The 26,425-nt window shown below is 48.7% G+C and overlaps 1 protein-coding gene and 1 long non-coding RNA gene across 3 annotated transcripts; one reads left to right on the top strand and one right to left on the bottom strand.

The window, feature by feature from the left end:
• Positions 1 to 394: 394 nt before the first annotated feature.
• On the bottom strand, positions 395 to 25,853 carry LOC115657116 (TNFAIP3-interacting protein 3-like). 2 transcript variants are annotated; one of them, XM_030574435.1, is made up of 7 exons: positions 25,628 to 25,852; positions 10,615 to 10,777; positions 8,812 to 8,955; positions 7,666 to 7,788; positions 5,387 to 5,626; positions 4,416 to 4,541; positions 395 to 1,987 (listed from the first exon to the last, which is right to left on the bottom strand). In XM_030574435.1, the coding sequence occupies exons 1-7, from the start codon at positions 25,768 to 25,770 to the stop codon at positions 1,700 to 1,702; spliced, it is 1,227 nt and encodes a 408-aa protein (XP_030430295.1). In that variant the 5' UTR covers positions 25,771 to 25,852; the 3' UTR covers positions 395 to 1,699. The 2 variants fall into 2 exon arrangements, with proteins under 2 accessions (XP_030430295.1, XP_030430296.1); XM_030574436.1 differs by lacking the exon at positions 5,387 to 5,626 and having other exon boundaries at positions 25,628 to 25,853.
• Positions 4,549 to 7,659, top strand: LOC115657118. Its single transcript, XR_004001878.1, has 3 exons — positions 4,549 to 5,263; positions 5,364 to 5,419; positions 5,897 to 7,659. It is a non-coding gene; the product is annotated as an uncharacterized LOC115657118 (long non-coding RNA).
• Positions 25,854 to 26,425: the final 572 nt, after the last annotated feature.

Genomic DNA, 26,425 nt, shown 5'->3' with positions numbered 1-26,425 from the left:
GCACTCTAACTAGTTATACTACCTTTATCACTGTGGTATCTGAGCAGAGATGTCCATTCATCTTGTAAGCACATGCATATCTTGTGTGTCACAAATAACATTGAATAAAATCCTCCTGGCGTTGCTTTGGAAAGCAGGTAACCTGGCCCAGTCAGTGGCTGCCACTCAGGGCTGGTCTACACTAGGGGAGGGGAATCAATCTAAGATACTTCGACTTCAGCTATGTTGTTCATGTAGCTGAAGTTGCGTATCTTAGATCAAGTTACCTACCGTCCTCATGGCACAGGAGCGATGTCCGCAGCTCCCCTGTCGATTCCGCTGCCACCATTCGCATTGGTGGAGTTCCGGAGTCGACAGGAGTGCGTTTGGGGATCGATATATCACGTCTAGATGAGACGCGATATATCAATCCCCGAGAAATCTATTGCTAGCCGCTGATACAGCCGGTAGTGAAGACGTACCCTCAAAGTTAACTGGTTCAGCCGTTAGCAGTACTTAGGATCATGAGAGCCTGATCTCCCTTAAACAGGATTTTAAATCCCTTAGTGGAATTTGGGGCTTTTAGCCATAGGCCTGTGGTCTGGATCTAGCCAACCTGAGTCTGTAACTAGTTGTTCTCAGTCCAGTTCCTAATGGACAACAGTCTACCTCACAAACAGACTAGTGTGGCCACAACTAGCTGCCTGCTGACCACTTCTTTAGGAGGCAGAGAGAGGCCATGCAGCCAGAATTCTCCCCTAGCAGGGTACTGTTTGGGGCAGGCTTGGGGAAGTTTGCCCTGCTGCTGACCATGCTTTGCTTCCATTGTAGGTAAATAGCATCTATCTCCAGTGCTGTGGAGCTGGTTCCTAAATCCACAACTGTTTGTTAATGAAGGGAAGAACATGTCTTTGCTCTTGTATCTTACAAGCACATAGAAAGCAGAAGAAATGAAGGCATTTGTATTTATTTTAAATCACTTATATAAAGCACCAACTCTATGGGATCTAGGAGACTGGTTAAAATAAATAAAGGTAACAGTTGTCCCCAGTCCTTGCTGGCTGAGTTTAAGGCTGCAGTGGGGAGCTGCTGCAATCCCGTGAGAAATTGAATAAAGCACTGAGAAACTTTGCTGGAGCAGCAGCTACACTGGGAGACACTGCTAGAATATAGGATGACTTACAGCTAAGGACTCAAGGTGGGGTGGGGTGAGCCCTTTTTAGACACTAGCATCACCCCTACAGTGTCCAAGGGCCTTTTGTTCTCAACACTCTTCTTGATGTGGGGGGCAACACACATACTTCTTGTCAAGCTTTCCCTGCCCCAGAATTACTTGCAAGGTCGATTTAAGCAGGTGGTGCCCGGGAGCAAGGTGAAGCTGCTTGGATGGCTCTAAGAGATGAGCTCCAATCCAGGTACAAACCTTCCATTCTTATTTCAGTAGCTTGGAGAAAAATAGGGATGAAGCAAGTAAATTAATTTAGGCTTCTGCTCTACGGGGCTGCTGAAACCTCAAGCCCCGATTGGTCTGAGCTATAACCAATGGAAGGCGTGGCTGCTGAAAGCATCTATGGTGTTGAAAGCATCTCCTGATGGCCTCTGCAGAAGAGCAGTGCTGGTTCCTGTGGCTGGAGACATGCACTCAGCAGCAGATGGCTGCTGGAGAGACCATGTGTGTTAGCTTAAGAAGTGCTGCCTGGAAGATGTATGTCTCTCCTTTCTAGTAGTCTCTGCTGAATGGGGATGCGTGCACCTTAGCATCCCGTGAGTGGTGCTTAGCACACTCCCCCTGCTTGTGGCTGTGCTTCTCACAGTGCTTGCTGCAGTTGCCTCGCTTGGATGTGGAGGAAGTGGAGTGTGCAGGTGAGGTGGGTACCACTGGCCTCTCTTGGCTGTTGCAGCGATGAACAAGGATGGGCTCCTTGGGGCTGGCCTTGCTCTTCAGGAGGCGCTGAAGCAGCTGCTTGTCCGACCGCTCCTTCCTGAAGTCATCCTCAAAGATCTTAAGCTGCAGGGAAGGCAAAGGAAAAACAAAAATGAGCAGGGAGAGGCAGGTGAGCCCAGGAGGTGGCTCTGGCCAGCTCTGTTCAACTTGAGGCACTAGCTATTGTGCAGCTAAAACCATGAACCAATTTGAACACAGTTCAAACTGCATGCTGATTGGGGAGGTTTGGCAGGGATGTAAAACTACACTGATTTGGGGAGGGAATAATTCCCGTCCCCTCTCTTCTGATCTGTTTTCCCAAGTGGCTAGTGCTTTCCAAAGATCAGCATAACAATTCCAGCTATTCAACTACCTAGCACTTGGCATAGTGATTGGATTCTATATAAATACATAGGCCACGCCTGACCCCAGCTCATTCCCCTGCAGCTGTGTTGGTCCACAAAACTGGGTGACTGGGCAACCAAATCACAGATGAAATTCAGTGTTGATAAATGCAAAGGAATGCACATTGAAAAACATAATCCAAACGATACATGCAAAATGATGGGGTCTAAATTAGCTGTTACCACTCAAGAAAGAGATCTTGGAGTCATGGAGCAGATGTTTTCAGAAAACTATCCACAATATGCAACAGAAGTCAATAAAGCTAGCAGGGATAGATAGTAAGATAGAAAATATCATAATTCCATTATTTAAATTCAGAGTACACCAACACCTGGAACATTGTGTACAGTTCTAGTCACCCCATCTCAAAAAAGATATATTGGAAATGAAAAAGGCACAGAGAAGGGCAAGGCAACAAAAATGAATCAGACTACGGAACAGCTTCCACAGGAGGAGAAATTAAAAGGATTGGGACTTTTCAGCTTGGAAAAGAGATGACCAAGGGGAGGAGAGAATATAATTGAGGTCTATAAAATCAGGAATGGTGTGGAGAAGGTGAATAAGGAAATGTTATTTACTCCATCATATAACACAAGAACTAGGGGTCACCCAATGAAATTAATAGGCGGCAGGTTTAAAACAAGCATAAGGAAGTATTTCTTCACAGTCAACTTGTGGAACTCGTTGCCAGGGATGTTGTGAAGGCTGAAGCTATAACTGAATTCAGAAAATAACTAAAGTTCATGGTGGATAGGTCAATCAATGGCTATTAGCCAAGATGGTCAGGGACGCAACCCCATGCTCTGGGTTTCCCTAAACCTCTGACTACCAGTGATCAGCCTTTGACATCCATTAAATGCCCACAACCCCATGCTATACAGAGACAACCTCTGCTGGGACTGGGCGACAGGGAATGGGTCACTTATAATTGCCTGTTCTGTTTATTCCCTTTAAAGAATTTGGCATTGGCTGCTGTTGAAAGAAAGGATACTGGACTAGATGGACTACTTGTCTGACCCAGTATGACCGTTCTTATGTTCTAGATTGCTAGATCATCAGGGATTAGGAAATAATCCCCTTGTAGCATCCTCATCCCTGGTTAGTGAGAATCCTCTGGCTTCAAGTGTTTCAGGACAAGTGGGACAGGCAGCCTTGTGCCATTAAACTGCATGGAGCCTGGCAGTGCACTGCAGCAATGAACGGTTGGTACAGACTCGCTAAACCCTGAAGATCGGGGTAGGTTGCAGATGTAAGAAGAGACTGGCTGGAATAAGTTTCTTACGTCGTTTTCAAAAACCAACCCTTTTCATTTTTTAAGTAGCCTGGGGCTGAAAGGACACTCGGACTGTGGCTGGTTCCTCCATTTAACAGCTCACAAGGAAAGGGATGTCTTTCTAACTGCCAGTTCAGCCTCGTGCTGGGATTAGAAAGTCAAGCAGGGTTCTCCTCTGCACCTGTTGTATTTACTGGGAATATTCAGCTCTAAACTGAGGGCAGAGCATGTCACTTTAGAGGGACCTTAACTAACAAAGTTGCTGATCCATGAGCCAGACCCAGCCCCAGCTCATTCCCTGGTAGCTGTGTCAGATCCCCGGTAACGTTTTGTCATCAAAAGCAGCAGATCTAATCTCTATAGCACCAAACGGGGCTCAGTGGTGGCTCTAAATACACATCAGGAACAAATCTGTTGAGTGGGAAGGTCCTCTTCTATCTTCACCGCACTATAAGGAAATGGAACCTGCTAACAGTTGTAACTTGCAAACCAAGAGACAATATGGAGAATCACATCTCATGCTTAGGGTGGTCCCTTCAGGGTTGAGAAAGGATTCCCCTGCACATACAGCTACACTAACTGGAGGCAGAAAAACTTGCAAGGTATATCAGGGACTGTCTTCCCCATTTTCTCACGCTTCATGCACTGGTCAATGCCAGAGGAGCCTAAATCAGCAGGATCAGGATCTGATTCAGTATGGCAAGCCCCAGGCTCCTAAATCCATTCTGCCCCCATTGAGAGAGCCTCAAATCCAGCCTAGTTGCTGGCTGTTGCTGTTCCTTCCCTGCAGCTGAGTTGCATTAACAGGCTGACCAGTGCACTCAGGGGACTCACCTGCTCTTGCAGAAGTGCCATCTGCTGCCTCATCTCCTCCTCCTTCTTCCGTAGTTTCTCATTCTCTGCTTTGATTCGCTCCCGGTCCTTATGTTCTGTCCTGTAATCCGCCTCATAAATTTTTGTCTGTGAAAGCAGGAAGAGATGCCTGTCAGTAGGGCCTTGGAAGCCCTGTCACGGCCGGGCACCAGGCCAGTACACGAGGGAGGAATGATCATGCTACAGTCTTATGCCAGTTGTCATGCAAAAGTCATTGTCACCTTTTGGGGACTGGTCATGCTAATGTCTTCCCTTTGCTACTCCAGTAATACTATCTCATTCTTATATAGCCATCTCAAAGCACTTAGGGATCATTATCCCCAATTTACAGATGGGGAAAGTGAAGCAGAGAGACACAGTGACATGCCCAAGGTTACCCAGCAACCCAGTGGCAGAGCTGGGACTAAAACCCAGGTCTCACAAATCCTAGTCCAGCGTGCTAGCAACTAACCAACACTGTTTGAACTCTAACAAGGTGGTGCTTCCAGGGTTGCTCCAAGCTGGGAGGATGGGGGATTAAAATGATGCAGCGGGGTGATGCGAGCTGGTGAAGGAGCAGAGCACAGTGCCAATACTCAGTTCCTCCTGCAAAAAGTTGGAGAGGAGTAGTGTACCACTCTTGGATGTTCGCCTGAGACTAGCTACCCGTCCCACCTGCCTGAGTAAACGTTTCAGTGAGGTTCTCTTTTCTCCCCTCCTCCTCACAGCAGTCCCTTTCCCCCTGAGCACCCATCCTTCATGACTGATGCTGAGTTACCTGCAAGGGTCAGCACCGCCATGCTTCGCGATGGACACTTGACAAAATTACGGTATTTAGTGACGGACATTGGCGGTGGGGGGGGTGTGTGTTATGTCATTGTCATTCCATTTTTTGAAAAATTACCACAGACTTCAAAATTTTTACCACAGACACATTGCTGACCCCTGGTTACCTGGCATTTCAAGGCCTCCAGCTGGTCCTTCAGGTCAGTCATCTCTTTCCCAGAATCCGAGCTATTATTCATCTGGGCCAAGTGTTTGCACTTCCTGGGCTTGTAGGTCTCACCCCCTTGCACTTTCTGACTGGCTTCTTCATGCTTTTTGGGTGAATTCTCCTTCAAGCTCTTCCTGGGAAGCGGGAACTGGGCATCTACAAATTCCTCCCAGGGCACAGATGCCAATACCTCAGAGCCCTAAGGAAGGAAAGGCCTAAAGGTCAGCTGCTGGCATCATCCAGCCCACTGGTGACCAGCTTCTTAGAAATGCTAAATGGTCACATTGGGCCCTGGGTGTTTCATTCTCTTCCTGGTCACAATACATTAGGATAAGGGACAGTAGTTTGGTCTCTAGGTGACAATAGGGGAAGGGGCTGGGTGGGGCTGTGTTTGACACTGAATCTGTTGCTTATAGTGAAGTCATTCTTGGGCAGCAGAGCCTCACAAGCCACCCTTCCATTTCTCTAGCACTGCTGCAGGAGCCAGCCTACAGCCTTCAGGGAGCCAGCAAGACAGGCCAGTTCAGAGTGGCTGCATGTGGCACCGTGATATGGAAACAGCTGAGAAGCCCTAAATTAGGTCATGCCCATGGTAGGAGATGGTACCATGCATGAGTCAGCAGGTAAGAAAAGCATGAAGATAAATTTAAGGTCTCCAAGTGCCCAGCCTAACAAAGGCGTTCTGTGCTACCACAGAAGCTTGCTCCAGAAGACCTACATTTACTGTCAGCCTCTCCCGGGAGCTTTGAATCTCCTTTGCATTTTTCAGTTCGTTTCAGATACAATTTTGGATCATGAGCTGTTTCAACAGGAGGGCAACTGAACTGTTCAAGACCACATCTCTCTGCTACCAGCAACTCCATCTAAGAGCCATCTGAAACAATGGGCTTAGCAAAATAAGGCTATTGTATGATATAGGGAAACAGTTGGTCCAGTGGATAAGTGTGGCCTGGAGGTTGGGAGGTGTGGATTCTAGTCTCAGTTCTGCCACTGACCTGCTGCGTGACCGTAGGCAAGTCACTTCCCCACCCTGCCTCAGTTTCCCCTCCTGTTTAGAATGTAAACTCTCTTGTGTATGGCCAGGGCTTAGCAGAACAGGGACACAGCCTGGGGCCCATAGATGTTACTCTAATACAAATAACAACAAAATAAGATGTCTGCACTGGCTCTCAAGCTGTGTTTGAAAGCTTCAGCATGTCTGTAGCTGAAATAATCTAGTACTGTTTGGCTGGCCAATGTGGATGGGGCCAAGCTATAGTGGAGCCTACATCTAGCCTCGATTCCTAGCCAGGTTTGAGCACTGTTGTTTTAACACAGTTGGATCCCTATCCATGCTGGCCAGCCAAACTCTGGAGCACATTTGGGTGCAACTGTACTAGGTGTGGGTTATCTGTACTTCAAAGCCAGGACAGATGGAACTGGAGTCCTTCGGAAAGTCAGGAGAAGAAAGAGAAATTATAGGTGCTGACTGGCTGGTGAGGTCACATGATGAGGCATATACATGGTCAATAATTCTTCCACTCTTGTTCTAACCCCACCCAGAGAATGCTGGTGTAGGCTGGGTGTTCTGATCTCCATATCCTCTAAACACACTCTCAGCACCAGGCCGTCCCCAGTTGTTAGAGGACGGGATTGTGGTGGGAGCTGGACTCTTTGTGCTGCTGAGAATATTTCTTTGCTTCTTTCATTCTAATTTTTGCATCCCAAACCTCAGTAATTTTGGCTGAGTCAATCTTACTTAAGGTAATCAGACAGCAAGTGTGAAAAATCGGGATGGGGGTGGGGGGTAATAGGAGCCTATATAAGAAAAAGCCCCCAAAATCGGGACTGTCCCTTTAAAATCGGGACATCTGGTCACCCTAAACTTGCTTAGTGCATTGTTGTTAATAGAGTTGGCTACATGCTGCAGCAACTTGCATGGCTCCGGGACACCGTCAAAGCCATGGCTGTGCATCAGCACTGACCTGGTGTCTTTCACACCTAGCAATATGACAAATGCCAAGCACAGGTGGCCTTTGAGTCTACAGCTAGGAGCTGGTCTAAAGGGTGTGAGGTTCTCTGCCCTCCCTGAGTGAAAATGGAGGTGGTGGCTGTTTTCTGTGCAATAACAAAGCTGGATTCTTCCAGCCCAATGAATCACTTTCAGTTGCGTTTGTAAAACTGCAGCTTTGGTACAGTCCCCGTTCTTAGACTCCTTTATGGGAGGAGGAGGAGGAGGAGGGTTTACAATTAACTTACAGCCGAGGTCCTCTTCTCCCTGCCGTGGTGCTGTGTGCCTTCTAGCTGCCTCACGTACTCCTGTAAATGCTGGTTCTTCTTGAGCTCCTGGATGAGGGTTTGTTCATAGTACTCCCTCTTGTTCTGCAAGGAGGATAGAACAGTCAGAACGGCATCTAACATTCAAAGTAAGCAGACAGACCCTGGATGCTACTTGCAGCATCCTAAATTCACATGTGGTAGGAAAGGGGTTTCTGTTCATTGATCTTTCTCCGCTCAGCCTTACTGTGCCACTTCCTGGAAATCTATGCTAAGAAGGGAGCTGCAGTGTGTCTTTCGCAAGCAGCAAACCTATGTCCTTTACCTTCCCACCTCCCTCATAGTCAGCTAACTCGCTGGTGTCTTTGGTGTCACCGAGGGGATAATACACTGGACAAGTCTCTAGCAGTGGCCAGCTTCATGACCTTAGGCAAGTTGCTCTGCTTCTCTGTGCCTCAGTTTCCCTAACAAGGAGATAATGATACTGACTTCCTTTGTAAAGTGTTAAATAAAAAGTGTCTTCCGTGGGCTCTGAATCAGGCTCGCTGGGCTTTTCTCTGTCCCCGTACAGTTCCTCTAGATGGTATGACTCCTTGAGGAATTTGATATTAGATATGAGGAGAGTAGGTTTGGAAAACGAGCTGGGTATTATGTATCCCTTCCTCCTGCCACCGGTATTTTTAGGACTAGGCAAAGGCCCATCAGATTCACTTCTCTTGTCATCTAAGACAGAATTGAATCAGGGCTTTTCCCAGTGCAAGAGAAGTGCAGTAACCCAGGGGCTCACCTACCGCTGTAGTTCTGACTGCAGGGGAGGCTGGTGCCTCTACCCCAGTGTCTCATTTCTACACCACATAGTCTCTCTGCATGAACACAGCATGGCGCTGCTCTGCTTTGAGGGAGCAGCAGGGAAGAGTCCCTGGGGGAGGCAAGAGAATATTGCTACTCAACGGAAAAACTGACCTGCCAAGTAAGACTCGGGGGGAGGAGATTGGCTGACTTGAAGTTCTACACCAAGCCACCGTCTCAGGATTTGCTGCCTTAGTCCCTCACCTGTGCTGGCATGTGCTCTCAATACAAGCCTAGCCCTAGGTGCTCTGCTGCATGCCCAGAAAGTAACATGCTCACCTGTTCGTGCTCAAGCTTCATGGAGAGCCTCTCCATCTGCTGCTTGAGGATATCCACCTCCTGCTGCAGGGCCCCCATCTTCTGCTGCAGCCCCAGGGTAGTGGTATGGTAAATTTGGTCCCACTCCTGATTTAGCTTCATGAGCTGCAAGAATGGGGCAGAAAAGCCATAGGTGAGCTTAATTGCCCTTCTGTCCACACAGGGAGCGAGTGTTCTCTGCGCCAGACTAACCCCTGACAGGTTATGCTGCGCTAATCCATCACAGGTGAACGTCACTCAGCCATTCTGGGCGGAGTGAGAAATAGCTTCTTGTGTTGGAGCTTCTGGGGAGATGATGGGGACAGAAGGGATTGGGGATAGGACCTGCCCAGGACACTTGTCCTAACAACTCTGCTCTGGCTATGGGCTATTTAATTATTATAGATTCTAGCCTCAGGGCACTTCCTAGGCATGTAACAATGGAAGGTCCCGACTCCAAGGGGCTTCCATGGGAGCAGGACGGAGCCTGGGAGATGTAAGTCTAGGGACTTGTCTTCATTAGAGCATTGACTCCTGTTGGTACATGACACTAGGGAGTCACGGTAGCAAACATGATGGTACCTGGTGTAGACTAGGGCGAGCTGAGCTCAGCATTAATTCTGGGGCTTGTGGTTAAGCTCATGCAATTGTAACCCACACATCTCCTGAGTGTGGTGATTTGTCCCCTCTAGTAGCTCTGAGACCACTTAGTGATTAATGAGTCTGCTACAGCCTTAGCTAAGAGCCATGTGGCTTTTCATTCATGCAGTAGAAGCTCATGCATTTAGTTCCACAGGGCTCAGGCTGGATCCTGCCTGCTGATGACTGGAGTCTGTCGGTGTTACACAATGATGAGCTGGCAGACAAGATCCAGCAGGATCACAGCTTGATTTGATACAGGGGAGCTCACCCTCTGCCAGTGTTGCTGCCTTGGACTCTGTACTCTAAGTCCAGTATGTGACTGCACTGTCACCTGGTGTTGACCAGTCAGCTGCATGGTCCCATGGGAGGGAAGATACTAACGATGAAGACATGGTTCCTATGGGGATGTAATTGCACCCACTACTGTGATATGCGTGGGGCATGACTTGGAGATCAGAGCACAGCTGGACCCACACAGTGCTACTGGGAAAAGGGGCAGATCTGGAATGGCTCTTAGTGTGTGAGGAGGACTGTACACCTGCAGGCAGGAGCTATTCTGCCCCCATCCCCACTAGCCAAGGAGATAATGAGAGAGCTGTTCATTTGGACTAGAAGGGACCTTCTGGGTCTTTGAGTCTGGTCCTCACTATCATGGGCAAACCCTGGAAGGATCAACAGTTTCCCTTTGGCTGGCCCTGATTGACATAGCATAGCTCAGTACAGGGCACTGGAGAGGAGGGGCTGAGGGTTGATCACACTGCAGGGGACAGATGGGGTGTGGGTGTGCGCCAGCCATGAAGAGAAGGCTCAGAGCACGCCTGTAGCCAGGGGCAGCTCTAGGTATTTTGCCGCCCCAAGCACGGCAGGCAGGCTGCCTTCGGTGGCTTGCCTGCGGGAGGTCATTGGTCCCGCAGATTCAGCGGCACGCCTGCAGGAGGTCTGCCGAAGCTGCGGGACCAGTGGCCTCTCTGCAGGCATGCTGCAGAAGGCAACATGCTTGCCGCCCTTGCGGCGACCGGCAGAGCGCCCCCCGTGGCTTGCCGCCCCAGGCATGCGCTTGGTGTGCTGGTGCCTGGAGCCACCCCTCCCTGTAGCTTGCATGGCCCAGGGAGCTGAGGCGGAGGGTGCCTGTGCTTTGTTCACCTCCTTGTTGATGCGCCGCAGCTCCGTGTTCTTGTTGAGCAGCAGCAGCTTCTCCTCGTCAGCCGAGGTCACCGTCATGCTCTCTGAGATGTAAGTGACGATCTCCTCCGAGTCGTGCTGGTTAGAGATGACAGGCTCGCTGAGCACTCGCGGGTCGCCCTCCCTGCCAGCATCACCAAGAGAGGAGGAAAGTCAACAAGGGGAAAAGGAAGAAATAGGCACAAGTCCCATTCTTCACTGAGGTGTCTGGCTCCAGACTAGCGGCCCCAGCTGCAGCACCTACTCCTCTCTGGGGCCCTTACCCCAGGGTGCCCCTCTCCACCCACTCCCTGTGCAGGCACCCTGCCAGCACTGCCCTGATGCTCACATCAGCGTGCTCTCCAGGAAGTGACATGAGGGTCCCAGCTGATGCCCTGCTCTTCCCCCACATTGGCTTCCTAGGAGCAGCACCCAAGAAACACAGCAGGGCTAGATCTGTGCATGGAAATTTCTCTCCTTACCTGGATGTCAACATAAGGGGCTGTGACCCACCCTAGCTTAGCAGGCTCCTCAAAGCCTCCAGCTAGAGAACAAGTTCTCTCTGGGCTGGTCTACACTACGGGGGAAACTCGATCTCAGATACTCAACTTCCGCTACGTGAATAACGTAGCTGAAGTCGAAGTATCTAAGATCGAATTACTCACCGTCCTCCCGGTGCGGGATCGATGTCCGCGGCTCCTCATGTCAACTCCACAACTCCATTGGGGTTGGTGGAGTTCCGGAATCGATATAAGCGCGTTTGGGCATCGACATATTGCGTCTAGATGAGACGCGACATATCGATCCCCGAGGAATCGATTGCTACCCGCCGATACGGCGGGTAGTGAAGACGTAGCCTCAGATGCATTCCTTGTCCACTAGAACACAGTCACATACTGAGGAGGACTCAGAGTAGTAGGGCTCCATTGATTTCACACAGAAATTGGGGAAGTTCTTGGTAAGTGGTATTTGCATATGTTAGATTTGCATAAACAACTTCATTGAAAAGGGGTTTTGAAGGGGAATTCAGCTAGGGAGAAGTGTGTGAGACTGAGACACTATGAGCCTAGGTTCGCTCCTGCAGGCCTCATTCTGCAAGCTGCTGAGTCCTCACATCTCCCAGGGCCACCCCTCAGCCCTCGCACACAACGTGTCACCAGAAACTATCCCTTGGAAGGTTTGCGAGTGGAGCCGTGAGTGGGATCCAACAGGTCACCGCTAATGAGCAAGCTCTACCCACTGTCATCCCATACAGTAATTCTCAGTGTGTTAACGTCACACTGGCTTTGCAGGTTATCTGATTGAACTATGACTATGTAGATCATTGTTGCTACCACTGTTATATAACTGCAACAAATCTTGTACAAAATGTGGCATGTAAGATGTCTATGGAAAGGCTATGGTTTGCTCAATATGATTGTGCTATTTGTATGCATGTATCATTCTTGTAGCTGAAGTTAGGAATACTAACTATGTATCTGTATTTTTAAGGTGTTTGCTTCTGGGTGTTTAGCCAACAAGGTGTTTAGCCAGCACATTATGAATGAACTATTCAAGTAGAATGGCACATTAGAGAACACGTAACTTACAACTGAAGATGCCTATCTACACTTAATGGACTTTTCTGCTATGACTAAGCCAAGTCATGCATGGACATGTGACTTGCTTATGTAACTCCAAACTCCATCTTTTACCTGTAATTTTCCACAGTAAGAACAATGGGATTCCCTTCCCTTGAGAAGAACAGGAGTACTTGTGGCACCTTAGCGACTAACAAATTTATTTCAGCATGAGCTTTTGTGGGCTACAGCTCACTTCTTCAGATGCATAGAATGAAACACACAGACAGGAGATATTTATACATACAGAGAACATGAAAAGGTGGAAGTATGCATACCAAAGGGAAGAGTCTAATCAATTGAGATGAGCTATCATCAGCAGGAGGAAAAAAACTCTTGAAGTGATAATTAAGATGACCCATAGAGGGTGTGAGGAGAACTTAACATAGGGAAATAGATTCAATTAGTGTAATGACCCAACCATTCCCAGTCTCTGATTAGGCCTGAGTTAATTGGATCTAATTTGCATATTAATTTGAGTTCAGCGGTCTCTCTTTGGAGTCTGTTTTTGAAGTTTTTTTGTTGCAAAATTGCCACCTTCAAGTCTGTCACTGAGTGGATCAGCCATGCCATCAGGGGCTCGTTCACCTGCACAGCTACCAACATGATATATGCCATCATGTGCCAGCAATGCCCCTCTGTCATGTACATTGGCCAAACCGGACAGTCTCTACGCAAAAGAATAAATGGACACAAATCTGACATCAGGAATCATAACATTCAAAAACCAGTGGGAGAACACTTCAATCTCTCTAACCACTCAGTGACAGACCTGAAGGTGGCAATTTTGCAACAAAAAAACTTCAAAAACAGACTCCAAAGAGAGACTGCTGAACTCAAATTAATGTGCAAATTAGATACAATTAACTCAGGCCTAAACAGAGACTGGAAATGGTTGGGTCATTACACTAATTGAGGCCTTGTCTACACTACAAAGTTGCAGAGCTGGTGAGGGGGTTACAGCGCTGCAACTTAGGATGTGTACACACCTGCAGGGCATTACCGGCGCTGCAACTCCCTGTTTGCAGCGCTGGCCGTACATCCGGTCGTGCCTCGGGTGTAGAGGATCCAGCACTGGATCACCAGCGCTGGTCATCAGGTGTAGACACTCACCAGCGTTTTTGTTGACCTCCATGGAATAAGCAGGTATCCCAGCATACCTGAGGAAGCCTCTCTGGTAATTAAGCAAACTCCACTGCCCTCCAAGCAGGTCTCCTTCCCCGCGGTGTGCTCTGGCGTTCCCCGACCCCCCCTCCAAGCAGGTCTCCTTCCCCGCGGTGTGCTCTGGCGTTCCCCGACCCCCCCTCCAAGCAGGTCTCCTTCCCCGCGGCGTGCAACAGCGCTGCAGCGTGGCCACATCTAACACCACTTGCAGCGCTGGTTGCTGTAAGTGTGGCCACTCTGCAGCGCTGGCCCTATACAGCTGTACTAATACAGCTGTAACAACCAGCGCTGCAAAATTGTAGATGTAGACATACCCTGAATCTATTTCCCTAAAGTGCCACAAGTACTCCTGTTCTTTTTGCGGATACAGACTAACACGGCTGCTACTCTGAAACCTTCCCTTGAGAGGAGCTATAAAAGGCGCTGGAAACATCTCCATCAAACTTCTGGACTGTGGACTTATACTAATGAGAGCATTATAACCAAAGTACTGAGAACCTTCCAATGATTTGGAAGCAACCAGAGACTTGTCAAGCCAGTAGTTTATTCCATCAGGGCTACAAGCCTGATCCAAGAACTTTGCATTTATTGTATGTATTTGATTCCTTTAACCAATGTTAACTCTCACCTTTCTTTCTTTTCTTTTCTTCTTTTTATAAATAAACCTTTAGATTTTAGATGCTAAAGGATTGGCAACGGCATCATTTTTGGGTTAGATCTGACTTATATATTGACCTGGGTGTGTGGCTTGTCCTTTGGGATCAGAACAACCTTTTATCTGATTAAACTGGTTTTAAAGAACCACTCATCTATAAGGCTAGTGTTTTTGGTGGTGATACAAGGACTGGATTACCTAAGGAAACTGCTTTTCTGACTCTTGTTAGTAAGTGTGGTGAAACAGAAAGTTGCTGGTTTGGCATATCTCATGGGAGAAGAATCACCAGTTTGAGCGGGGGGGGGGGTCCTGCCCTATTTTTCGGCAGTTTGTCCTGAATTTGGTATTCTCAGTTGTGACCCACTGAGGCACAGTTACACCCAGCCTACCCACCCCACAGCCCAGCACAGTGGTGTAGTGAAATGTCCTCTCACTGACTCCATGTGACTTTTGTAACCTAGACAACACCACCGTGCCTTTGCAGTTATGCTATGGGGGTACTGTAGAGTGCACATGACACAGCTGGAGCGTCAGGTTACATTTGGGGGTCAATGGGTGTTGATGACACCTGAGATATTGTTCAAATCTCTATAAATCACACACACACACACACACACACACACACACACACACACACACACACACACACGCCAGCCCTAAGATTTCAAAGGATCCATTTTTAATTTGTTCAGGCTGCTAAACAGTTTTACTTCTAGCCTTCCAAAAAAACAACCCATCTGCTTATGATTAAGTGGTTCTGTCCAAGAGGTGTTGTCATGTCTGACAAAGGGATTTAAACCTCTCTGTCACTGAGCACACAATAGCTGTGTCCTTTCCCCACGTGCTTCCAAATGCAGAACTAAAAGAGGATCTGTCTGCAAATTTACCTCTAAGTGGGGGAGGGGAACGGTCACGAAGTTATGAATCAAAGTCAAATCCCTTCTCAGTGCCAGCAGGGCAGCCCCATAGAGTCTTTACCATGAGCTGAGCTAGCTGGGGACCATCAGCAATGGGAGAAAACTGCCCGGTGGAAATCACAGTGTGATCTCTTTTTTCCACTTTATTTCATTATTTCAGCTGCCCTTGATGATTGAAACTGGAACTGCTTAGGACAGCAGCAGCAGCTGCCTCGTGGGACTCAAACAGCCACTCGCAGTTCGCTGGAAGGGGGAATTGGAGCAGAAGTACAAATATTAACATATATTTGCATTTTGTGAAAACACCGAGAGGTTTGAATTTCAGTAATGGGCCAGGGCTTGAGATCATGGCACTAAAACCAAGTCTGAGGGGTAAAGCAAGATGAGAATAAGAAGAATGTTATGGGCTGCTATCTCTTGGCCTGCCAGATCTGGAAAGGATTGCTTTGTACCAGCAGGGAGCTGGATATCCCAAAAGCTTGCCAGGCAGATTCACCCATCTTTCCCGCTCCTTCTGGTTTATGTATTGTGAGACCTTGCAACCTTCTTTTGTCTCTTGGACTAGCTGGCCAAATATAGCAAGTGCTAGACCATATTCCAGTGTAATCTTCAATTACTGCTGTCCCAGGCCTTTTGGGATTCATTCAGGTGTTGATGGAAGAATGGCTTAAATTGCAACAGTGTTTTCGTTAGGCACAGCTTCCCCGATGGTCACTAATGATGGCTGCTCTCTCAGATGAAACACACCTACTAACATCCAGCACAGTATGTCATCCCAATTTGCCCTTTGGGTCCCAAAAGGTGCAAACTGAGCTGATAAGTGCCCAGACCTTAAGGCACTGCCAAGCTTGTGTGTCTTCCCAGGGAGAAAACGCAGCTCTTGCATTTCTAAGATATGCGTTGTGCCTAGCAAAACTGTTCTAGTACAAAGCAGTATTTCCACCATTGATGCCCATGCTCCAGACAGGAATCTCTACTGTGGACTGTTGCTTTTGCCTTCCAGAGATAGGTGTATTGTGGGCTTGCCAAAGGCAACAGCCCGTTGGTGCAGTGAGCCCATGGCTCTACTAATGTTTCTGGGCTTGTTTCTCACATGTACTGATACAAATCCTCCCTCCTTTGCTTGCAGCCCAGTGAAACCTATATTGCTTCCTTGGCCTAGGCACAATGCCATGCATACAGACCAGGCATGTAGCAAGTGGACAGCGTCGCGACTCTTTCCCTTCATGCCCCTGGGATGGGGATGGCTTGAAATGTCTGTGTTCCATTCCCAACTCCCCTTCAAACCAGCCCAGTCTAACCCAGGTAACTTCACTGGAATAAATCAGCATGGATGAAGTCTCTCCCACTCCAGTTACCAAATGCATGTGTGTATTGGATGCCAGATCAGTCCACGTACCCAAGCTCCTGGGCATGAAACCCACCTTACCCATCACTGAGTTTCTGCATTTGCTAAGAGGCCACCTGGCTGGACAAGATGGGCTATGTGTGTGTTGCACTTAAACACAGATGTGCAGGCTCAACTCTGAGATCTTTACCACCATGTTTATGTTGGATCTCACGTCCAAAGTCTCACTGCCCCAATTCTTCAGTCAGCATTTTCTCCTGGGTCCTCTGGTGGGATTGACCATGGGGATGCTTTGCCGGATCTCTCTGAAGCGTTTCTGGTACTGTCTTTTCCATCGAGGCAGTGCTCAGTGCAAGCAGCATTTGTCTCATACACGTCGTAACTCTTAGAAATGAGCCAGGCCTTTCACTTCTTTCCAGGATGGTCCTTAGACCACACACCAGCCAGTCATTAAAGCCTGGGCCAGATCTATCAGAAGAATGGGAAGCGGGGTTTGGGAACTGGAGCTGATCAGAACTGTGATCCTGCAGGTGTGCTGAGGGGTAGCACTGAAGCAGGTTCCCCCCTACCCCCCCCACACACACTGTTCTCAAAATCAGCAAGCTCTCTGCAAGCAGGTACTCAGATACCTCTCAGACTCCCCCGCATGCCCTGTGCCTCCAGCCACCCCTAAAACTCAGAGGTTACATTATTGGCACCACAGCTTCCTCTGCCCAAGAATCTGTTTCCAAGGCAGCAGCTTCACCAGGCCAGTCTCATGGCGGAAGGAAGTGGTGATGCTGATACAGGATGCACAGGCCTCAGTGACAGGAAACTCTGACACAAGACAGTTAGGACTTGAAAAACCCACCATGTTCCCAGTTACTTGAGCAACGATGGGGTTCCCCCTGCTGGGTAGAAAGCTCCCCTACTCATCATACTTCCAGTAAGGCGCACTCACTACAGATCTTGCCAATGAGCCCAGTAAATGGGCAGGAAAAGTCCACTGGGGTGGAAAGGTTCCTGTGTAAGAGGCCAACCTTTGTTAGTTATGTGGCTAGTCAATACAGCCTTTATTTTCTGGCTTCTAAGCTAACCTAGTGCTGGAGGAAGAGATCCTTTTATCTCCATGGGGACTGCAGACCTCTCCTTATCCGCACAGCAACCTTCTCCCATGCTGCCCTGCCATGATGCCTGTGCCCTGGGATGCTGTCACCTGGTGTAACAATACTGAAATAACAGCGCTGTTAAGAAAAAGCAGCCTGTTTGCGGTTAACAGCATGGGACTGCAAACGGAGGACAGCCCCTGGGCTTGGATCACTTGCCAGATCATCCCTTGGTGACACAAAGTCTGGCCAGCTTGTGGCCCTCGTGGAGTCCTGAATGGGGAGAGTCCTCGGCAGTAATGATCGGAGGAGATCTTCCAGCAGGGGATCTCAAAGCGCTTTACAGAGGGGGCTTGGTATTGTGACTCCAATGGGAAACAGAAAGGCACAGAGAGTGGCAGGGCCTGACCTCATGCAGGGAGATACAGATAGAAGCCATGATGTCCAGCCCTCTGCCCTGCCCACAGTAGCATCGGCAGAGCTGGTTCTCCTGCAGGGATGGAGACTGCACTGGGGACATGACAAAGGCAAAGGAACAGAGCTGTGTTTTGGTTTATTTTGGAGCTGGTGGGTGCTGTCTGTTTTCTCACCCCGCTCGCAGATGTGAGGAACCTGACAAAGGGGATGGGCTGTCATTAGCTGGTGCATTCTCATACTCGGTCTTTCAAACCATGGCAATAAGAGAGCATGGGAGTCTGGGTTCCCAGCTGGTGTAGCAGGCAGAGTCCAGGCAGCTGGCATTGATATCTTGTGCTGGTTTTCAAAGTCCTTATTCCCAGTGGCTGAACCCTGTCCTTCCTTTGTTACTTACACCATGCCAACATGGCTGGCTGGAGGGATGCAGCTTAAGGGAAGAGGCAGATAATGTGTGGAGGCGGAGGGGAGGGCAATACAGCAAGGAAGGCCAGCAGGGTACTCCAGAGACAGGGGAAGGGGGCCAGTAATACAAGGAAAGACACTGTGTTTTTGGAAACATGGAGTGTGAAATCCAGACCCCATTTCCACGTTCCTACCAAAACTCAAAGGCTTGGCGCTGGTTCTCATGTCATCCAAACCAGCCCTCCCATCCCTAAAGCTAGCCTCTCTACTTGGGTCCATGGGGGGAGTATCACGGTAATGGTGCAAGTGACAATACTTTGACTGGGTACCTGGCTGTGTTGTGCTACAACAACCTGTTGTGTGAGGGAACTCCAAAGTGCATCTGCATTGATCTCCAGCACCCAGGGAGTTGTGAAGTCAGTAAGTACATCAGTTAGAGCTCAATCTTCATTGTGTAATTTGTTCTCACGCAGCCTGTCAGTGGAATAATCAGTGACATACCTGGTGGGAGGAGGTGTGTTACTAACAGGGAACTGGTTATATATATATATGTGTGTGTGTGTGTGTGTAATTTGGCAATCCTACTATCAAACCTGATGGACCAGGGGAATTTCACTCTCTCACTGGCTCTGCGTTGTTCCTGGCTGACTCACCCCAGACACAATGAGCACTCAAGTGCTTGCCTAAGAAAATCTGTTTAAAATTTGAGGCAGTTAAATGGGTGCAAACCCCCAATACAGACACATACAAACTGGTTTAACCCTTGCTTATATCGATTTCAGCTTAAATCGGTAATTTGCTGGTCTACCTATATTAGGGGGCTGCCCTAGTTTGTCTAGATTGAGTTTTAAATCCTATATATCTCGCTGTCCTAGTATGGACAAGGCCACACGGTTTGTTTCCGCTCAAGGCTGACTGTTCACTCCTGGCATGTGTGTTCTGGGCACGTTAGTTCAGATGTTTAGAGGGCTGGCAGATTAAGCCCATCTCTAGCTGGGAGCTGTCATGAGACTGCTGTGTGTAGGGAGATGTAACCGTGTGTAGCTATCTCCCTTTCCTGTGAGTTGCACATGAACGTTCAAGGAGGGCTAGGGTGAGCTAGGTGCTGGCTCTGAACTGAGGGGCAGATAGACACCTAGTGAGTTAGTGACTTTCAATGGGAATTAGGTGCCACACCTGTTATCTGCACCTTGAGACCCCTAAATCCCTTTGGAAATCTGTCTCTTAGGCACCATTGACACTACCGTAAGCAACCACCCTTTAAAAGGATTAAAACTCCAATGTGGTCAAGTAGGGTTGTAAATGGAGATGGGCCTGAGCCAAATCCACACCCCAACATGCCCAAACGTAGGGGTAAAATGGAATCTGGGTGCCACTTCGGCCCATCTCCCACTCTAATGACAATTTGGCCAGTGTATTACACCCAGAGAGGCACCATCTGCAGGCTGGGATGAGATAACCAGAGGAAACGAGGGGTAGGTACGGTTAGTACTATCCACGCTGTCTGACACAACTGTATGTTCCCTTCTAGTGGCTGGCTGAATAGAGGATAGTGGCCTACTACTATTACTAACTAGTGGAGTTATTCCTTTAGCACAAGTGGTAGAAGTTTGTGCTTTTGTCAATGAAGATCCCGGAGGATGATCCATGGTGATGGGGTTCTTATGTGTATTAGACACACCAGGCTTCAACCTGAGGGAGGGTTTAGGATTCTTGAATGATACTCACATAGGGTTAGCCCTTCACACACTACGCTGCCAACCTGTGATCAAGCCCCATTGAACCACAACTGTATTTAAACTGGGCTTCAACTCAGGCTTGTAGTTTGAGACACTTCAGGCTTAATGTTCAACAGTGCGGAGCATCTTCATCCCCCGCTCACTTTAGGTAGAGTTACGAGTGCTCAGCACTTCTTTGGATCAGGCCACAGTGTCTCATGTTGAGCACCCAAAATCACAGGGTCAGGTTTTTTTTTTTAATGTGGGCTTAATTCTGTCTGCCCTGTAAAAGCAGCCTGGGTCTCTGCTTGGAAAGAGCATATAACATTCACCCCATCAGTTCCTTAAATATCAGCTACTACTACCATGATGTAATGAGACCAGTCCTGCACACCCTGACTCTTGTGGGTAACCCTCACTCACACAAATAGACGCACTAAAATAAAGCCAACTCATATGTATAAGAGCTTGCAGGATCTGGCTCTCTCTCTTTCTGTGTAAGTGAAACAGGATTCTAATCAGAATGATGTGATTTTCTCATCTGGCATCTTGTGATCTACTAGGCTCAGAGCCACCTTGGTGCTTTGAAGATGTGCAGTAAAGCATGGAGTCAGTGCTGAGCAGTGTTAATACTACCTATGATTTCAGGAACAGTCAAGTCCTTCAAGTATCAGCCCTGGAACCTGTGATTGGAAAGAACTAAATAATTGCTGGTTGCAGGTAAGATTTCACCTGTGCAAAAGAATCTCTGTTGTTGTTCAAATAGTCTTGGAGACCACAGCTGGGAAATCCCCCGACAGGTGCCAGAGCTTTAACTGCAATCGTGTCATAGTGTCTGTTTGTAATTCGGCATATTCTCAGAGGCACTCTAGCTAGCTTCCCCCCAGCACACCCTGCATGAGAGTAGCATGGACTACATCTCTAGCTAGATTAGCATCGCTGTGGGTTATTTGCCCAGGCATAAACCAGTCCAAACTGAGAAGTAGGACCCATGTGAGGGCCTTCAATTTTTGGATTGGGCTGTGAGGTTCAGTCTCTGCTATGGGCAGAAGGCTTAGACAATGACTCCCCTGTCCACAGGGTTCAGCGAAAAGCTGGAAGGTAAGAAATGTCAATGCATATTAAACAGATCAGTGAGTGCATGTCCAGTGAGCCCTATGATTATGCACTGTCACAGGAGAGGCCTAGATGTGGGTTGGGGTTTTTTTGGGGGAAAGGGGGTTCTCACCACAATTAGCACTGACTCTTCCTCCACACACACACCGCATACATGCCTTATAGGCAGTCCCAGCAAGGAGGACAAAGATCAAACTAGCTATGAAGACAGAATTCCCCTGTCATTCTCAAAGGGTCTGTCCACACCAGGATAAAAGGTGTTTTTAAAATGACTGGGCTGTTGGCAATAGGGAAAGAACCTAGCATCTCTGGATATACAGGCATGAGCCTCTACTTGCCTGAGCTAAAAGGCCTTGTTGGGCAAGTCAGGGTGTAGCCTAAGATCACCCTGTATGTGACACAGCCACCACTAGGGGGTGACACACACAGTGAAGCCTTGAGTGGGAGTGGCTTACACTAATACTAGCTCATGTGTTCAAATCCTAGTGTAGACAGGATAAAGTAGCAGTTTACTGGGATTGCAATGTGGGTGTCCCCTAAAATCCCTGCTAGGGTTTGCCTCGCCTAGGAACCAACTACCACATGCCGTGGCTGCACTAGGATTTTATGATGGGTTAGCTATCAGGTTTTACACACACACCTACCATGGAGAGGCCTAATGGTGCCATTAGGGCAGGGATGATGCACACTAGTGGGGAATCTTAGACACTGCCTGCGTTTTCTGCCCCTGTTCTTGGGATCAATAGTCTCCAGGGCTGCCCAACCGTGCAGCACCTTTTACAAGCACTGCAGTCTCTCCTGTGTCATCTCTTCCAGGCAAGGGGCCATTTTTTGTTACATGTTTGCACAGCACCTAGTACAATGGCGCAGGGGACTCCAGCTGTGGCTGCAGCACAGGCAGTAACAATAAATACAAATAGGGTTGTCGAATATTGCACAGCTCACATGGCAGCTATGCATTAGGCAGCCCTGTCACACATTCCTGCCTCTCAGCTGACACCTCTCACATTCTTCTGGATTTTTCTGCAGTTGCATCTTTTGGCCACTATAGGCTGCTGTAGCACTCACTGAGCAGTCAGCCCCCCACTCCTCCTTCACTTTCAGCTTTGCTGCCCCCCATGCCTCCCTAGCCCCACCAGCAACCCAGCCAGCTTCTCACTCGGATTTCCACTCCCCTACATCGTCAAGCCCCCACCCCAACCACTGCTCAGGGCAGGGTGTGTTGACCATAAAAGCTTATGCATAGTCAAATTCCTTTCAACCACACACATGATATTGTTAAACCATTTGCATGAAATGTCACAGGTGGAGCAGAACAAAACTTGGCAGGCAGGCTGGCTGGAGACTGGGCATCTTGGAACTGGGAATGTGTCACCACACTGGCCTGAGACAAGAACTAACCTTCCTTCCCAGGGCCTCCTTGAAACTAGGGGGGTGAGGAGCTGGCCACTCGATTTCCTCTCCCCTGCAGTAGCAGCTCCCACTGCCATCCCAGACTGGAGGGGTTGTGGGAGAAATCCTGGTGATGGTGGAATCAATGGGAAAACTCCCATTGAAGTCAATGGAGCCAGGATTTTACACCATGTTTTCTTTTTCTTTCTCCCATGACCTCAGCCTCTTAACACCTGCCTTTGCTGATCCCTACAAATCATGCCCAGCTGGCACTGCTTAGGCAAATGGTCACTTGTGATTACTCCCTGACTACTAACTAATACATACTCACTTGTCTCTAGTGGAATCTTATTCTCCCAACCTGTACTCCATGACTGCCCATTCACCTACCACCTTCTGTCTAAATTTCAGATTGTGAGCTGCCTAGGGCAGAGGCTGCTTTTGTGTTGTCTGTCCAGTGCAATTGTCATTTGTATTGCGATATTGCCAAGGAGTCCCAAGCATGCCCCAGGACCCCATCATGTCAGGTGCTGTATACACACAGTTCTATTGGGACCCTTGTCCTGCCTTCATCACCGCAGTATCTGACCTTCCAGTCATGCATTAAGCATGTGGTTTGTTCTCTCTCGCATCCTCTCCCCAGGAGAACTGTGGGCACAGTGGAATGATTGGTTTTGGGAGGAGTTTGGTTTGGGTTTTGTTTTTAAATGCTCATGCTGCTCTGTGTGTGTCAGAGAGGGCAGGTAGGAGTAGTCCAAATCCCAACTCCACCTGGCACTCAGAGTGGAAGGTAGCTTGTGATGGCCCTTAGTTAGACCAGCCTCTGAGAAAACTCAGTCTCCCGCATAGACAGATGGTCCCTGCCCACTGGGGCCCTGGTCCCTGCGTGGGAGCCTTACGTGCCACTGCAATCGAAATAATGATAATGTAAATCTCTGGTGATTGTGTGGTATTTTGTGTGTGAAAGAAAACAGGGTGATGTGTGAATACGGGGCCTGCTTGAGTCTATGAGAACAATGGGCCTCCTAAACAATGCTTGTAGGTCCTGGAGGTTACCACACTCACCAATCATTGGCTCTGTGTATATTTCACAGAAGGTTTATGCAAATCACTTCTCATTGATATGAAGAATGTACAGGCTCCATCTGCCCAGAGGCATGTAGATGGTCATTTTTGTTTGACTTTCAGGTCAATAACAAACATTGCATGTGGCAGAAAGCTGCTATTTACTATCTTCAAATACCTGAACAAAAGCGTGTGTGTGTGTGTGTGTGTGTGTGTGTGTGTGTGTGTGTGTGTGTGTGTGTGTGTGTGTGTGTGTGTGTGAGAGAGAGAGAGAGAGAGAGAAAGAATACAATTTTATGGGCCAAATCCTTAGCTGCTGTAAATTGACACAGCTCCATTGAAGTAATTGGAATTACATCGATATATAGCAGCTTAGGAACTGGCTCTATCAATCTATCTAGTGGCGCCCATTGTAAAGTAAACTAAAATGTGAATCTTGGTGTATCTAGTGCAGTATAATGGCCGCCCCAGGTATTTCCAATGCATTGTGATGCCATGTTTGTTATGGGGCCAGATTCTCAAGCCGTCAGTTCCCATTCTGGCTCCTAAATAAGGATCAGTTCAGCAGCCAGGAACTCCCAGTGTGACTCTAAGGCCAGATTTTCAGACTGAGATTTTCAGAACTCAACATCCACCCAACATGCTTAGCTCTTTAAAAATCTGGTCCTAACTGTGTCCCTAAAATTCCAGCTATAGTGATTTTGACCCAGATTCTCAAAAATATTTAGGTGTCTCATTCCCATGTAAATCACTGGGTACCTACATTCCTTTGGGGATCTGGGTCATTCTGCTCAGAGTGAAGCTGTTGATCAAAAACAATTTACTTCCCTGAAATGTTATCCCAACTTCCAGCAAGCTTCTGTCCATGCTGCATTTGAAGCTATGCTAGGTAGAAGTGTTTGACGGGTGTTTAAGAGCAGGAACATAACTACAGAGAAAAATTACCCTCTAATCCCACAGCACTGTCCTCTGGGTATACTGAGAATCAGATCTGAGAACAGTAATAAATACCTAGATAGATGCCTTTCCTGCAAATGACAATGCTCTGCTCCTGTCAGCTCAGCCAAGCCACCACAGCGATGGGAAGCTGAGTGAGGTTCTAGTCTGGCTCATCTGTCGCTATTGTTATTAATAACTAAGTTTCGCTCCAAGAATCCTTATTACGGGTGATGATGATGCACAATTTAGAAAGAGCCCAGGGTGATTCCCAGGTTTGTAAGACTGTCAGACAGAAACTCATCTCTTGACTGGGAAACCAAGCCAACTAAGACAAACAGGGATGTGCACAGAACCACTGGTTCAGTTACTTCTCAGAGACGGGCTGCCCTTTAAAATTGGTTGCTGGAAACACGGATCTAGCACAGTCTTCCTGACAGATTCATAGGACTGTTTTTTCCTTCAAAGAGCTGGTCTCCAGCTACCCCAGCAACGGTGGGTTTATATTGTGATACTTGAGGAGGCGTGTATGTTGGGGGCCAGCGAGCACAGGAACCATGTTAGCAGCCACTGGGGTTCAGCAGTGAGCAGGGAAGCTGCCAAATCATCCAGAATTGGATTCTGGCTCCCACAGAACAAAACTCCCAGTCCACACCTGTTTCACAGCAGCACTGATGTCACAGCTTTGGCCACAACCACCAACCAGTGCTTGTTGGCATGGTTACATGCCTGTGTGTATCTATGTATATGTGTACACACACGCACACCCCTTCTGCTCTGCATATATGTCATAACCTTCAAGCCTAACTCCCTGTGTCTCCCCTTCCCGCACAGCCACCAGCCTCAGCCCTTCTCTCAAACTTCCTGCTGCTCTCAAGGCACCACGAAGCACCCCCTTTAAAAGCTCCCCTGGAGGGGGTCTCTGGCCCCCCGCACCGAAGAACAGGGCAGGGCGTTAAGAGGTGGTAAAGGCAGCCCCTGGGGGTTGTTTCACTTCCTAGTTCCCTTGCCGGCTTCCAACTCCTCCCTCCAACAACAGGGGGGAGGGGGTCACAGCTGATGCCTATCGCTCCCTCCCGGCTAAAGCTCTGATGGGACCTAAGACCCCCCCGCCACACGCCCCCTTCCAATAGCCCCCAGCCCCGCCGGAGCTTTACCTACCTGTTGAGAGCCAGAGCGTCTTGGGGTCTGGGCAGCCCGGGGCCCTGCTCTAGGCAGAAATCCAGCTGGGGGGCCCCTCTTTGCAGCTCAGGCAGGAGCTCTGCTTTGTCGTGCAGCAGGGCAACGAGGGGGCCCGTCTCCATGCTGGGGCTGAGCCGTCCGGCGCGCTGGAGGGGCGAAGCCGACTGCCAGGCAAGGAGCCGCCGCGGGGCACGCCCCTAATGTCACGCCCCTAGCGCCTCGCTCTCTCCGGGTCGGTGGTGTCGCACGTGGGTCCCGCTGCGGATCGTAACCAGGAAGCGTCGCTCCTCGCTCGGGGGCGCTGTGGGAGTTTCACCGAGGAAGAGGAGTCATCGTCAGCTGTTGGGTGAGCAGAGAAAGTTACTCACGCCCGCAGCGCCGGTGAATTTCTCAGTGGCAGGGAGCCTGTTCCATTCCCCCTCCCCACATACCTCCGCAAAAAGGGCAGAGGGTGTCTGCCCACGCAGTCAGTGTCGCAACAGTGGGAAGTTTGCAAAGAAACTCAAGGTCCCCAAGATGCGCTCACATCCCACCTTTGGCCTTTCCAGGGGTCTGCGAGAGGAGACCCTTGTTACATTTTCCAGGGACGTCATTTCTGGGCTATATTTGTACCCTCAATATTTTCATTGAGTATTTCCCGACATAACAGTTCACACAGGATGCAGCCACATTCGCCCAATGCAGATGTACACATGTGTGCTAACACACACATTCATGCACACAAGTCACACACACATACAATGCATACCCACATGCAAACTCTGACACAATTCATAC

The sequence above is a fragment of the Gopherus evgoodei genome, chromosome 9 (genome assembly GCF_007399415.2).
Source record: "Gopherus evgoodei ecotype Sinaloan lineage chromosome 9, rGopEvg1_v1.p, whole genome shotgun sequence".
Lineage (NCBI taxonomy): Eukaryota > Metazoa > Chordata > Testudines > Testudinidae > Gopherus > Gopherus evgoodei.
This window is presented reverse-complemented; position numbering and strand designations above follow the sequence as displayed.

Coding starts and splice junctions, on each gene's coding strand:
- LOC115657116 (XM_030574435.1), bottom strand. CDS start 25,770: ATGGAGACGGGCCCCCTCGTTGCCCTGCTGCACGACAAAGCAGAGCTC. Junction 7,789..8,811: donor TGAAGCTTGAGCACGAACAG/GTGAGCATGTTA, acceptor TCCTCCTTGCAG/AACAAGAGGGAGTACTATGA. Junction 4,542..5,386: donor TGGAGGCCTTGAAATGCCAG/GTAACCAGGGGT, acceptor CTGCTTTCACAG/ACAAAAATTTATGAGGCGGA.